Here is a 14,351-nt window from a genome sequence, read left to right on the forward strand (position 1 = left end):
GTGTGTGTGTGTGTGTGTGTGTGTGTGTGTGTGTGCGAGAGAGAGGGAGAGAGAGAGAGAGAGAGAGGCCGGGGGGAGCAATAAAAGGCAAAGAGAGTCCGAGACAAAAAAGACGCGGAGATTGAGAAGCAAGGAGGGAGGAGGGAGGAGGGAGAGGAGCGCGCAGGGGGAGGCGCGGGAGCGGGGACGGCGCGCGGCGCGAGCGGCGGGCGGGCTGGCTGCTCTCGCGCTCCCGCTCCCGCTCCCACCCGCGCACACCCGCGCACCCCGTCCTCACCCGCGCATCCCCCGACACGCACGCACGCCCGCCGGCCCGGGCCAGCCGGCGCGGGGCCCCGAGGCGGAGATCTGGCGGGCGGAACGCGCCCCGCGCCCGAGCCCGCGCCCACCCCGGCGTCTTTGCGCTCCGCAGCGGCGCGCCTGGCCGGGCGCCCCCGCCAGTCCTGCCGGAAGATGGTCAACGACCGGTGGAAGACCATGGGCGGCGCTTCCCAACTTGAGGACCGGCCGCGTGACAAGCCGCAGGTACGCGCGGGTCCGGGGCGCGGGGACACGGAGCCCGCGCGGTTGGCGAGGTGGTGGCCGCCGCTCCGGCCGGCGGGGTGGGCGCCCAGCTGGAGGCTGGAGTTTGGGGTGCACCCCGCGAGGCGAGGGAGGCCTGGGGCGAGGCGGCGCCCTCCTCTCCTCCTCCTCCAGAAGAGGCTTGAACTTGGGGTTCGGGGTGCAGATGGGGCAGCACCTCCGCAGGCCCCGGGCGCTGTGGCAGAGGGCCGCGTTGTGCCTCCAACAGCCTCCCCGTGCCCGCGTGAGCAGAGGGAGTAGGAGACCTCTAGTTCACAGGGTGAGCAGCCCTTTAGCAAACTGTGGGCACACACGAATCACACCCCTCGCTGAGTGTCTGTCTCCTCACCTCTACAATGGGCACCTTAATCCCTTGCTAGGTGCCCACTGTGGGCACCACCCGGTGCCAGGTGGCTGGTAGGGTAACCCGAGCTTCTGGACCAGGTGCGCATCCCCTGCATCTCCCCTCAGTGCTCACACTTTCAACAGCCCCCACCCCGCTGTACAGTAAAGGATCAATAAATTTTTGTCTCCTGCGAGAAGCCTGGGTATGATGATTCTCCAGCTTTAAGACAAGGAAAGCAGGGCTCAGAGAGGGTGGCTCCTGCCAGAGGCCACGAGGCTCTGCTGGGATTTGAACCTGGGTCTGTGGTGCCAGGTCTGTTCATTCCACCCTTCCTGCTGCCTCTTCTGGGACAGTGGAGGGGGCGGGCTTGGAGGGTGCCCAAGGGCTGTGCACTGGAAAGGGGAGCGGTGAGGGCAGAGCCCCGGGGCCGGTCAGAGAGGGGCTGGAGATGCCAAGCCGAGGGGAGGGACAGCCCTGGGGCTGGGAGCAGGCAGGCAAGATGAGGAGGCCCACTCACCAAGGAGAGCAAATAATGGGGCTGCCCGTTTTAAATTTCAAATTTCTCTGAGACAGATGTCATTGGGGAAAGAGCTGTTTGTGTTTGCAGTGACAGGAGAGGGGGGCGGCAGGGATGAGCCTTGCTGGGCCCTCGCTCCACAGAGCTGCCACTCTCTCATTCTGTCTGGAGGGACGGTGCCGCGGTGTGGGGGCCCAGCCCTCTACGGTTTGCAAAGCTCCTTCCCAACTATCTGCAGAAACTCCCTTCCTGCAGCAGCCTGGGGGCTCGGCAGGGATGCACAGTCCCACATCCCAGGGTAATGTGACTCAGAGAGGTTGACGCATGTGCTCAAAGTCACACAGCGTGTTGCAGGCGAGTAAGGATTCGAACCCAGTTCTGACCCCAGCGGCTCCCAGCGCCTCCCAGGTGGTCTGTTCCTTTGTTTTCCGTTTTTACCCTCTTAGCACTGTACCCGTTCTCCTTTCCCACTAGCCCTCTTACCGGGACTGACTGTTTGTCATTTGTCAAACCGCAGGCCTACACTAGGCTGCCAGTTTCCAGACCTTTGCGGTGTCATCTTGTTGGCTCCACCAACATCTCCAATGCGTGTGCACACGTGCGTGCACGCACACACACACACACACATTCTTTTGCTTTGGCTCAGGGAAATCCTACATGTATTTCAAAACCTATTCAGATGCCGCCTCCTCCAGGAAGCCTTCCCTGATGTTCCCTGGCTATGCCTCAAAGTTCTGGAAGCATTTAGCCTGTGCTGTTCAACTACCTTTTTCTCACTGCCTTGTTCCCCTGTCCCAGGTCCCTCCTCTCTCAGGAGCTCCCTTTGGACACACGCTTCTTCTGGACTCCCATCTCCAGTTCTTCCCCAGGGGCCCAGGCTCCTGCCCTTCCACGCAGTTCGGGGTGGGAGCTTGGGGCTCTTTGCTGAATTGAACTCATGAAGCCTCAGCTGGGCACTGTGGGTGAGGAGCCAGCCAGTGCTCCTGGGTCTCAAGGGGAGGTGGCTTCTGGGGGATCTGTTTGAAATGTGGCTTCAGGGCCTCCCTCTGCTGCTGCCTGGGGACACGTATTCCAGCTGCCACCAGCCAGAGCCCAGCTGTCTGCCTCCTTGGCATCAGAGGCAGCTAAGGGCTTGTGGCCCTAGGGGCCTGGGGCCAATATCTAACACCACCTCCGCTTCACACTCCTTTGGTGACCCAGCATGTAGACAGGCTGTCCCCTGCGTCCCCTCAGGCTCGTTGGAAGCTTCAGATAAGAGGCAAGGCCTTTCCTGGGCTCGGTATAGAAGGAGAGAGCCTTGCTGTCCTGGGTCCCTCTCGACTTCCTCCCGTAGGTCTGGCCTTCTCTCCTCCCTCGTTCCTAGTTTTGCCTCGGCATCCGCATGCTGTGTGACTCTGGGGACGTTACTCCCCCTCTCTGGGTCTAGGCTTTCCACCTGCAAAATGAGAACAGCGGTTCCTGCTTCCTCCTCGATTCACAAGGGCTCCTCGGAGGGTCAAGTGAGGATGGCGGGCCTTACCGCAGCCTGTTCCCTTCTGCAGGCTGTCAGCGTCCCGATCTTCCCTCTGCCCGTCAGGGAGAATGACCTGACCGCCCAGCTCCCGCCAGAAGGGCCACCTCCTCCGGGAGAACAGAGGCCCCTTGCCTCACTCCGAGCAGCAGCCAGGCTCATCTCTCTCTCTACGCCTCTCATTTCTTAGCCGCAACCGCACTGGGAGGTTGGCAGCGGGGATCATCAACCCATTTGACAGATGAGGAAACTGAGGGTAAAGGAGCTAGAGCCGGGACCTGAAACCCGGTCCTCCCAGGTGTTGGAGGAGCCCGGGCGGGCAGAGGAAGGCAAGAGCGGCTGGCTGTCCTTCCCTCGTTCAGTCTGCTCAGCTACGTGACGTAATTCCAGGGGGAGAGTCCTGGTGTGCACGCCGCGGGGTTCCCTGGGGCCCTCACGGCCCCTGCTGCCCATGAAGTGTCCCGCGTTGCTGTTTCTGGGGACCATCTCAGGCCGCTCTGCCCTTGGCCCCTCCTCACTCACCTCCTCTTTCTCTGGCTGATCTTGGACAAGCTCCCGCCTTCGTTAGAGTGTCCCCTCTCTGCCTGCAGAACGAAGGGGCTCTCTCACCCCTGGGGCAGGAGATGATGGCGGAAAAGTTGCCAGAGTTTGGAGTCGCTCAGATGAAAGGATCTAGAAATAGACATGATTCTTCTCTCCTGGAGTGTAGGGCCAGAAAGTCACCCTGTAACCAGCTCCTCCTGGGCGGGGGCTCGTTCCTGAGCAGTCCTCGAGTCACGGCACCCCACAGGGAGGTCAACCTTGGCAATCCCAGGCAGTGCCTCTTGGTCCTTTCGAAGCTTCTAGAAACATTGCAGAAGGAAAATTAATCCTCATTGGGAAGTTCTTCCTGATGTCTTTAATCCTCATTGGGAAGTTCTTCCCGATGTCTAACCTAAACCCCGCTGCACTGCATTCACCCGGTGACTGTTTTCAGAGTCCCCACCTCAGCTGGGATGCACAGCTGGGAATCTGGGCCTCAGGGAGCTTGGAGTCTCGGGAGGGGAACAAAGAAACCCACAAGTCAGGTAGTATTACGAGAATCTGTAAAGAAAAGCCAGCGCTTGCCCCCTGGGGTTCCGGTGGAGGTCCCTGGGTTTGGGGGGGGCTGGGAGAGAAGGAGAGGAGAAGAGGCCCGCAGGGGCGACTGGCCAAGGACGCTTCTGTCACTCTTCTGGGCCTGCCCCACGGAGCTCGCTCTCCACTCTGGAGGGGTGGCTGGGACAGACCTCAGGGCGGGAGTGTGGAGAAGAGGGCTTCCCGGAGGAGGTGAGGTTAAGGCTGGACAGTATTGGCCAGATCTGTCCAGGAGGGAGACCGAGGTGTGTTGGGGGACAGGGAAGGAACCAGGCAGGTGGGAAGAACACGGTGGGGTTGGGGGGCGGAGCCTGCAGGGGCCCCGTGGGACCTGCTCTGGAGGACAGGAGGCCTCCGTCGCTCTAGAGGGGTCTCAGCGGGGCCTTTGGGAGGGGCCCTTTGCTGCCGTGTGGGGCATGAGCTGGTGGGGCTGGGAGGTGGCCGGGAGGCCGGTGGGGAGATGGTCACAGTAATCTAGAGGCAGGCAAGGGCGCTTAGACCAGGGCAGCCCTGGGGGCACGGGGACAGAGCCAGGAGGCTGGCTGGGTGTCAGTGGGGGGGAAAGAGGGGACACTCGGCAAGGCTCCAGCTTTTGGAGGGGTGAGGGGGTGGTGCCGTCCCCGGGTGGGACTCTCCGGGGGACTCGGGTCAGGGGATGGACAGAACCTGGTTTGGTGCTGGCAGGCTGGGGGGACATCCAGGAGGCCGGGAGCTGTGGGGGGCAGGGAAAAAACCCCTCCCAAGAAACATGGAGACCCACCCCCCAAAATAGACCCAGAGCCGCGTGCTTCCCGATGAGTGCCAGAGCGTGGGGAGCTTGGAGCCCCCAGGAGGGGTGGACTTGGGCAGCTCTCCACGTCCTGTCCCTTTGTCCCCTTCAGCCACTCCCCCAGGACCTTCCCTATGGCCCAAGGCTTCAATGCCCCTCAGCGTGGGATGCCCTGGAGAGAGCCTAGCAGGACAGGGGGCTCTCCTCGGAGCACATAGAACAAGCTAGTAGGTCTTCTTCCCGTCTTTGGGACCCCAGAATTTTGAGCCGAACAAGCAGCCCCTCACTTTAGGGGATCTCTGGGACCCCCCCACCCCGAGTCCTGCCAGAGCCAGGAACTCCGAGTTAGCCAGCGGTGGCGGTGGTGGTGGCGGAAGATGTGGGCTCCCAGGAGGAGGTGGGGAGGAAGGACGCCCCCAGGGGCTCCGCGCCGCCCCCCTGCAGCTCCGTGCCTGAGAGCCCCTCCCTGCCATGCCCCTGCCCATACATCACCCACCCCTGGTCTTCCCAGTCCACAGCCTCACCAGGCTGTTCCATCATGATGAACGGCCTCCCTGCCTCCGGATGGGGTGCTCCTACGAGATGGGGGGCTCGGAGCCGCTTGCGTTTGGATCTGACTTTGCCCGGCCTCTCCCTAGAGGGACGCTTTCTTCTTCCTGTGCTATAGGAGCAAAGTCCTGGTCCGCCCCAGGCTACTGCCCCCAGGCTCGCCTAGCAGACAAGGAAGGAGCAGGCCAGGCTGGGCGTGTTTGGCTAACAAAGCATCAGTGCGTTTGGTCCCTCCCTCCTAAGTGCTCCTATTCCCCGCAGGACCCCAGGGGCCCCTCTGAGGCTGGGGACACACAGAGGCAGCCAGGAAAGACGCCCCCCCCCCCTTCCCTGGGGCACCTTTGCGGCTTCTTCCCTCCTGCGTCCCCGGGCCCGTGCCCGTCTGGTTCTCCCCTGGGCTGGGCTGCCTGAGAAGCCACTGACCCTGGGCAGGCACTGGGGGGTCGCACAGGGGACGAGGGCATGTCCCTCCAGCTGGGGGCTCACACAATCAGTTAAGGGCAGAGTGGACCTCGAACCCGGGGCTCCTGGCTCCTCTCGTGCCCACTGCCCGGGACAGCTTCCCAGAGTCCCCACTCCCTGCCCGTGCACTTTTGTGGCATCCTGCGGGCCCCAGGGCCTGTGCCCTGCTCGTCCACAGCCCACGGCTCATTAATGAGCTCCAGCCCCGCGGCATGGTTGGTCCCGCTGCCCGCCCCCCAGAGCCGCCCCCCCCGATTATCTCAGGCAGATTCCTGTGCCAGACACGTCAACAGCAGCCCGTAAAAGTGAGCAGGACATCATGCTTAAGGTGATCTCAGAAGGCTAATTCTCCTCTGCCGAGTGGCCTGTTTCCGCTCCGACTCCATCATCCCCCTGCCCCTCAGGGGGCCCTCTATGGCTTTCTCAAGCCTCTCCCTCCCGGCCACCCTCTACCGTCCCTCCAGGGCCCCGGAGCTTGGGTGGAAGCGGGCGCACGAGAGGGTGAGGGTCCTGGAGACACGGGGGGATGGGGCTGGCCGCGCTGGCTTGCCAGCTGGGGACTTTAATGTTCTTCGGTTGGAGGACGGCGCTCAGAGCTGCTCGGGGCAAGGTGTCTCCCGACGGGCTCCGGGAGGGGCCTGACGGGGACTTGCTTGCTGACACAGAGCTTTGTCTCGCAAGCCCCACTCACACTCCAGACAGAGGGAAGAACGTGGTGGGAGGGAAGCAGATTCCGGCCACCGGCCCCGGCCGGCCCTCCCGTGTGCCTCCCGTGTGACCCTGGGAAGGGGTCTCCGGCTCTCCGACTTTCAGTTTTCCCATCTGCCGAGTGAATCTAACCGGAGCAAGGGGTTGTTCAGAGGTTTCAGGGCTGGGGACAAGGAATGGTGGCGATAATCTGGAAGCGTCTGTCCTGCAGGTGACTGGGGACTTGGGGCAGACCTGGAGGCTGCCTTCATTCCGGGCGAGGCCATCAGAGGGGGTGCGGGGTTCGAGGTGGCCTTGCATTGGGGTCCAGGGCTCAGCATGGAGGTCATGAGCCTCTGCCCTGCCGCACACGGTCGTCGGAAGAGCCTTGGCCTCCTCCCGGTGTGAGCGCGGTCACCGGGAAGTGACTCGGTCCATCTGCTCTTCCTCCCATCCATCCAACAAGCAGCTGCTCCGTGCCAGGCGAGCGGGCCCTGCCCTCGGGGGCTCCCGTGGTCCAGGGTAAGTCTCCCGGGCCCGGGTCTTGCCCACCGAGCCGTCCTGGTGTGCACACATTTCAGAGGTTTCCAAACTGATCCACGCCCCACAGAGGCTGAGACTCGCCGTCCAGGGGACATGGGCTCCCCCAGGGCAGGGCTAGGACAACTGCCACCCCCATCCTTAGGGAGTGGCCTGGAGCCTGGCACATGGGGACATCCAGTGAACGCGGAATGGGTGTCTGAGCGAGTAGGTCAATGAAGTCAAAGGTGATGACGGCCTTCTGTCTTGATGAGCGCCACCATGGAGGAGGGGGGAGCAAGGGCCCTGCGAACACGGAGCAGGAGCCTCTCCATAACTAGGTTGGGGCGGGGAGGGCTGGGGATACAGTCTAGGAAGGCTTCCTGGAAGAGGTGGCATCTAGCTGGGCCCTGAAGGAAGAGAGGGAATTAGGAAGGGGAGCAGGGACAGCAGATGCCTCAGGCTCAGGGAGCAGCCGATGCGGAGCTGATGTGGGGAGCTCGCGTGTCCAGGTCCGGCAGGAGTAAACCTTTGAGATGTGTGGAGCCTGGGATGGATGGGGAAGGCATGGAGAGAGGAGGGGCGAAGGCTGAGTCCTGGGGACATCATCCCCGCAGGGCCCGGCTAAGGACGTCTCTCCCTCATCTCGCCAGCAGCACGGCACCCTTCCTGGCGGAGGGGGGGCTTCTGTCCTTCTGCACCTCAGCCCCGCCCCCGCCTTCCTCCGATGCCAATTAGGAGATTCGGAACTTACTTGTAGAATCTGAATTTATGCAAAACCAGCTGCTTGCTCCATGGTGCTTTCTCGTAGTAAGTGGTGTTGTGTAAGAGGATGCTATTTGGTGTATCACTGGGAAAGCAGGGGTCGATTTCAGCTGTAGGAGCCTCCTCCCCATCGGAGATGTTACAATGTGGAAAAACGGGAAGGTGCCCCCCAGCATCGCTGACATACAGAAGTAACACTTTGGGTGGAAAACAAGGAACAATCACCTCCCGGTGCTCTGTGCGCATCTATCACGGTAGTAAAAGCTGCTAATATTTACCGCACACGCACAGTGCGCTGGGCACGGCTCCAAATGCGTCCTGTACTGACTTCAAGACGCATCTCCAGTTCCGAAAGTTGTAAATGTGGGGGAAAGCCAGCTGGAGAAGGGGCTTGGCCCCGAGAGGAGGCAGGGGGCTGGGGGTCGAGTCGGAGCTCACGTCTCGTCTGCTGTGCGACTCTGGGCAAGCCCTGGGCTCTCCTGGGCCTCCCGTCCCCCACGTGGCACCCGCACTGTGGCTGCTCTGCGGGCTCCCTCGGGGCTGTGAGCGATCTGGTACAGCGAGCACGGGGGTGCACCTCCTTTAAGGATAAGCTGCCCCCCCGTTCTAGCCGGTAGCTCCCCACCAAACTCAGTTTTTACGTCCCCCCTTTTCTTGCTCTGGGGGGCAAAGCTGCCCGGCGGCCCAGCCCCCACCTCCTTCAAGGGAGGGAGGCGCCTTTTTCCAGGGTGCCTGGCATTAGCCTGCTCTGCGGAGAGGGGAGGAAAGAGGCGAGGAGGGGCTCGGCGGCCCCCTGCACCCCGGGGACTCGTGCCTGGCGGCCTCGCGGGCCTGCCCAGGCTTCGGGACTTGGGCTGTGGGTGCTCCAGGGGGAAAGCTTAGGGATGGGCGCTCATTCTGCTGTGAAGTGTGACAATTCTCAGCGTGGTTGCTGTCACCGTTACAGCTCTCTCTTCCTGAGTCTGCACGGCGGGCACCCACGTGCGGGGCAGGGCGCGCCGTTATTGCCTCCATTTTACAGGTGAGGACACCGAGGCTCAGTGAGGTGAGATCCCTCACCCAGGGTCACCCCCCACCCTCGGAAGTGGCAGTGCGGGGGGGCCTGAGGCTGTGGGAGCCCTCACCTGCAGCCGTGACCCACCCAGGAGGGCTGCATGGGGGAGGTGTGCCTGCAGGATCAGGGCACGGACAGTGAGGGGAGGGCGGCTGGCTCTCCAAAGGTCTCCCCGCCTTTCTGCCTCCGTTTCTCTTTTCATCCTCTCCAGCCCCGGCTGCCTGCATCTCCCGCTCCCTCGCACTTGCTGTGTTATTGGTCCTGGGCTCTCTGACTCCCCTCTGGGCTTCTGTCTCTCATCTCTGCTTCTCTGTAGGACTCCCTTGTCCTTGTGCCCATGGAGGGGGCCCTCTGAGTCTTGCCCAGGCCTCCCAAAGGCCAGAGCCCTGTCCTGAGGCTCCCTGGGTCCCCCTCCCCAGGCAGAGCTAGAAGCCCCTTTCTGCCCCTGATGCCGCCCCTTCTCTCTCCTGTCCGTCTGTCTGTCTGTCTCTGTGTCTGTGTGTGCGGGGCCGGCCCACAGTGGCCCAGCTGCGGCTACGTGCTGTGCACGGTGCTGCTCTCCCTGGCGGTGCTGCTGGCCGTGGCCGTCACCGGCGCTGTGCTCTTCCTGAACCACACCCACGCGCCAGGCACGGCACCCCCGCCCGTCGTCAGCACCGGGCCGGCAGGGGCCAACAGTGCCCTGGTCACCGTGGAGAGGGCCGACAGCTCGCGCCTCAGCATCCTCATCGACCCGCGCTGCCCCGACCTCACCGACGGCTTCGCCCGCCTGGAGGGCGCCCAGGCATCCGTGCTGCAGGCGCTGGCCGAGCACCGGGCCGAGCCGAGGCTGGCCGGCGAGCAGGAGCGGGAGCTGCTGGACACCCTGGCGGACCAGCTGCCCCGGCTGCTGGCCCGGGCCTCGGAGCTGCAGGCGGAGTGCGCCGGGCTGCGGAAGGGCCTCGGCACCCTGGGCCAGGGGCTCAGCGCCCTGCAGAGCGAGCAGGGCCGCCTCATCCAGGTGAGGGGCTGGGTCTGCACCTGGGGTCTTGGTGGGGGCGGGGGTCGCCGCCAGCGGGTCCGGCCCGGTGCTGGGCACCTGATGGCCACAGTGTCCCTTCGTCCCCAAGGGTCCTAGGACCGGGGATTGTTGCTCTTCCCAACTACCTTCGAGCAAGTGAGCCTCAGAGAAGTGAGTCTCATCCAAGATCACCCAGCGAGGGACACCGTTTCCTGCCCACTGTCCTGGGGATCCTGGGTATTTGTGGGGCACCCCACAGTCAGGTCAAGTCCAGGGCTCCAGAGGCTTCCCAGGTGCATCTGTACAGGTGAGGCCAGACCTGGCCTCCATCGGTTGTGACTTGGGGTTCAAGGTCACGCGACAGGTCAGGGGCAGACCCTCTCCTCAGCTGTGCCACATGTCCAGAGAGAGCTGTACCCCCTTCCCAGCTCTCTCCCCCTTTCTCTGCCATTCGATGCTCCCAGCTTTCTAGGGAAGGAGGGACCCGCTGAGAGAGCTCAACCAGACCCTTAGCCTCCCCGCAACACCTCTGCCCCAACTCCCCTGAGCCAAGGCAGGTCCTAGCAAGCACCTTGTAGATCTGGGAAGAGTTTGCGATGTTGGCCCCTCCTGGAGCACCAGCAAGAGTCCCCCCGCCCCCCCACACAGATCAGGGACTTGGTTTTTCACCATTTTCCAGAAGAGACAACTGAGGCCCAGAAAGAGACAATGGCCAAGAGACAGGGTCCAGTGGCCTCTGACATCTGGCCTTCCAGAGCCCTGCCCAGCCTCTGGCTTTGTACCCCTTCTCCCCAGTGACTCAGGTCCTTGGGGACACCCTGCCGTTGATGCCAGCCCCTTCCGGACGCTGGCGGTGACCAGGCACTCGGTCACTCCGCAGCTCATGAGCAGTGGGTCATTTCTCTCCTCCGAAGGCTACAGCTGGAGAAATTATAGCCCTCGTCCTCCTGTCTGGGTGACTGATCGGAAGGCGCTTTCCTCTCCCAGGGTGGGGTGGTCACCCCTTCTATCAGCAGGGCTTGGGGACACCTCCAGATTTTCTGGGTGACCTGCGCCCCCCCGTCCTGCTCTCCACATGGTTCGGCCCCTGGCCGTCCAGGCCCTTAGTGCAGGGGTGAGGAATCGCGGAGAGAGGCCTCAGGGTCTCCCGCGCACCCACCTACGCAGAGGCCTAGAGCTGTTCCTACAAGACTGATAGCTTTGGGGGGTCCGGTAGTGCCTTGGCTCCCCTGACGTATTTACTCCTCAAAAGAATGTTTAATTTGACTCATTTCCCGCAGACTCAGGGCGATTTCAGAGATCACGTGTCTTGCGGAGCTAATGGCCCTGTGGCTCCCGGTTCCTCCAAGCTCCGCAGACCCCCAGGTGATCAGCCCAGACTGGGTTTCCCAAAGCACTGCCCACAGGCACCCTCTGTGAGCAGTGCCAGAGCTGCTTGCTAAAAGGCACCTCCCTGATCCTCGTGGCAAACCCCGGGGCCCACAGCACATAGGCCTCGGGGCGGCTCTTGTGGGCACAGACGTCTCCGGCCCCTGGCCCGGGAGCAGTGGAAGGGAGCGGTTCTGCCTCTGGGGCTCAGGAGCTGGGATCCAGTCCAGCCTCCAGCAGGTAGCAGCTGTGGGACTTGGGGCCATCAGTCGCCCTCCCTGGGCTCAGTCTTCTCACCTGCAAAATGGGGACAGTGTAGTCTATACCCACGAGGATGTGGGAGCTCCTAGGTGGGCTGGGCTCAGCCGGCACACACAGAGATGAGCCTTTCTTTCGTTGTGATGGAAATAAAATCACTTGTAAACTGAAATTTCGTCCAGTGGGGAGCCACCACGGAAAAATCTCTTTTGCAGGACGGAGTAATGATAGGAAGCCCTGGGGGGTTATTAGGCGCTGTGTAGCAGCACCATGGCTCCAGGAGGTGCCCATTCTGTGGAGGGGCAGACGGAGGCTCAGAGTGGCCTAGTGCCCTGCGGAAGCCCAGGACCCTGAGCAAGAAACAGAAGCAGCTTGGGCTTCACGGCCGCTAACGGCTGCCAGTCTTCTTTAATGCGCGTGTGCAGCGCGGCGAGCGGGGACTGACTCTCCCTATTAATTCGGAGCATGTTTATGTGTACATTTCAACTTTAATCATTTGCTGGTTTAAACTGAGGCCTCCCCTGCCCGCCAGCAAGAACGGGCTGTGCCTGGGTTTCTCGAGTGTGTCTGCTCGTGGCAGAAGGATGGGGCCGTACCCTGGAGACGTAGCCAACGAGCCCGGTGATCTCTGCCGCCCACGCCCAGCAGGTGCCCCCTGCCCCCCCCCCCCCGGGGGGCTGCCTGCATCCGCGTGGTCCACGGGGCTCCCCCGACGGGGCCCGTCTGTGGGACGCTGCTGTGAAGGCCCAGGGAGGGGTCGACCGCCTTGCCCCCGTGGCCCCTCTGCCCACCCCTGTGCCCCTCCCCACCCACCACCCTGGGCCGCAGCCCTCCCTGCAGAGGAGAAGCTGACAGGGAAGCTGAAGGCTTTCGCAGGGCCCCTGCTTCTGGACAAGCCAAGAATCATATTTTGTGAACTGCCGGCGCTGTGTGCTTCTGTTTTCCTCCCTCGAACGAGCTATTATCTGGCCAGTGACAGGCTCGGTGTGTGAAGCCCCAGCAGGTTCCGCGTGCAGCCCGCCTCCCCTCCTCATGGTCCTGCAGCCTCCCAGATTGCGAGGTGGGGGAGGTCACAGACCCCAGACCCTTCAGGCCCCCCGGGGTGGGGGGAGCAGTCAGTGCGACGCAGGCTACGAACCCCCAGACCCGGCCGAGCGGTCGGAATGACACAGGGAACCCAGACGGAGCCCTCGTGCCCCGAACACGTGCTCTTGTGAACGCCCCCCACCCCCCTTCGGAGACAGGGGCCGTCACTCTGGTTCAGAAAGGGGGTTCAGTGACTCCTCCAGAGTCACTGGCCCAGTGAATGGAGGAGGGGCTGAGTCAAAACCCAGAACTGACTCCAGAGTTCGGGGCTAGACCACCGCCCCCCACTTGTCCTGCCCCGAACCCTAGGTTCCTTTCCTGCCGGTCAGCCCTGGGGCAGGCGGCCCGAGGTCGTTCTCCCTTGGGGGTCTCTCCTTCTGGGCCTCAGTTTTGTCATCTGTACCACGGGGACAGCAAGCCAAGCCCTCCCTCCTGGCAGTGCCGTGGGGGAGAGGTGAGGTGGTGGCCATCGGCCGTGGCTCATGAACGTGGAGTTGGGGTGGGGGCTGGGGGGGAGGGGTATCCCGGGTCCCCCAGTTTGCATGCGGCACTGTCTCCCCTGCCCTCGCAGCCTCGCTGGGCGGCAGGAGAGACTGTTGTGGGCGAGTGTGTTTTGCAATCTGCAGGGTGCCTTTTGCATCCGAGTAGCAACATGGGCCGAGTCCTTTGTGCCCTCCTGGGGTCCCACCCTGTGCTGGGTCCCTCCTGCATGTCACTGGGCTCCATGGCGGTTGCGACAGGGAGCCCTGGCAGCCCGGCCTTGAGGCTCGGTGACGTCACTCTCCCCCCGACGTGCACCTGGTAAATGGGCGGGTTGGGATTGAACCCAGCTTTGCTCCGTTCCGCCTCCCCCTGCACGGTAGAACTTTCTTTAGTCCCCTCACCTGGGCTGGGGCACAGGACGGGCACAGACGGAGGAGGACGGGCCCGGGTGCAGCAGGACACAGGTCTCTGCTGGAGCCTGTCTCCCCACGCACCCGAGCCCCTGTCCTCTGAACACACAGACACTGAGCTCCTCAGATCGGGCCCCAGCAGGGCGCACAGGAGGGGACGGCCATACCGGCAGGTGCTGGCTGGCCGGAGTCCCTGCCCCTTCCACTCACCCCTGTGCCCCGCAGCTTCTCTCCGAGAGTCAAGGCCACATGGCTCACCTGGTGAACTCGGTTGGCGATGTCCTAGATGGCCTGCAGAGGGACCCAGGGAGGGGCCGTCCCCGCATCAAAGCTGACCTCCAGAGGGCACCTGCCAGGGGATTGCGGCCCCGCGGCTGCGCCAACGGTGAGTGTGGTGCGGGAGGCTGCCTTTCTTGGGGGACCTGGGTGCCCAGCTGTGTACCTGTCGCCCCTTGCCCACACACTGCTGCTGTTTGCTGAGGGCTTCCTGCTCCCAGGCAGCCCCGAGCACCGACCTGCTCCCTTCTGTTGAGTCCTCTCCCAGCCCCTGTGCCCATCTTCCAGATGAGGACAGCAAGGCTCAGAGAGGGGCTCACTCACCAAGGGTCTGCCCCCAGGGCTGGTGCCTTGGAGCCCGTGGGACACTGCAGGGCAGACCGACAAGCCAGGGAGACCCAGGGACAGAGGTGGACGGGCGGGGACACAGGTGCCCTGCGCAGCCCTGACAGCGGGCCCTGTCTCAGGGTCTCCGCCCCGCGACTGTCTGGATGTACTCCTGAGCGGGCAGCAGGAGGACGGCATTTACTCGGTCTTCCCCACACACTACCCCGCTGGCTTCCAGGTCTACTGTGACATGAGCACGGACGGCGGCGGCTGGACGGTGAGTGTCCC

At 63.3% G+C, this 14,351-nt stretch overlaps 1 protein-coding gene across 1 annotated transcript in view; it reads left to right on the forward strand.

Moving 5' to 3' along the window:
* Window positions 1-423: 423 nt before the first annotated feature.
* The window catches only part of FIBCD1 (fibrinogen C domain containing 1), a 30,233-nt gene continuing 16,305 nt past the window's right edge, over window positions 424-14,351 (forward strand). Inside the window, exons 1-4 of the mRNA XM_046023108.1 lie at window positions 424-525; window positions 9,376-9,855; window positions 13,686-13,845; window positions 14,204-14,340. Coding sequence (XP_045879064.1) covers window positions 454-525; window positions 9,376-9,855; window positions 13,686-13,845; window positions 14,204-14,340 — 849 coding nt within the window. The 5' untranslated portion in view covers window positions 424-453. The remainder of the gene's footprint in view (window positions 526-9,375; window positions 9,856-13,685; window positions 13,846-14,203; window positions 14,341-14,351) is intronic.

This window comes from Meles meles, chromosome 11 (genome assembly GCF_922984935.1).
Source record: "Meles meles chromosome 11, mMelMel3.1 paternal haplotype, whole genome shotgun sequence".
Taxonomy (NCBI): Eukaryota; Metazoa; Chordata; class Mammalia; order Carnivora; family Mustelidae; genus Meles; species Meles meles.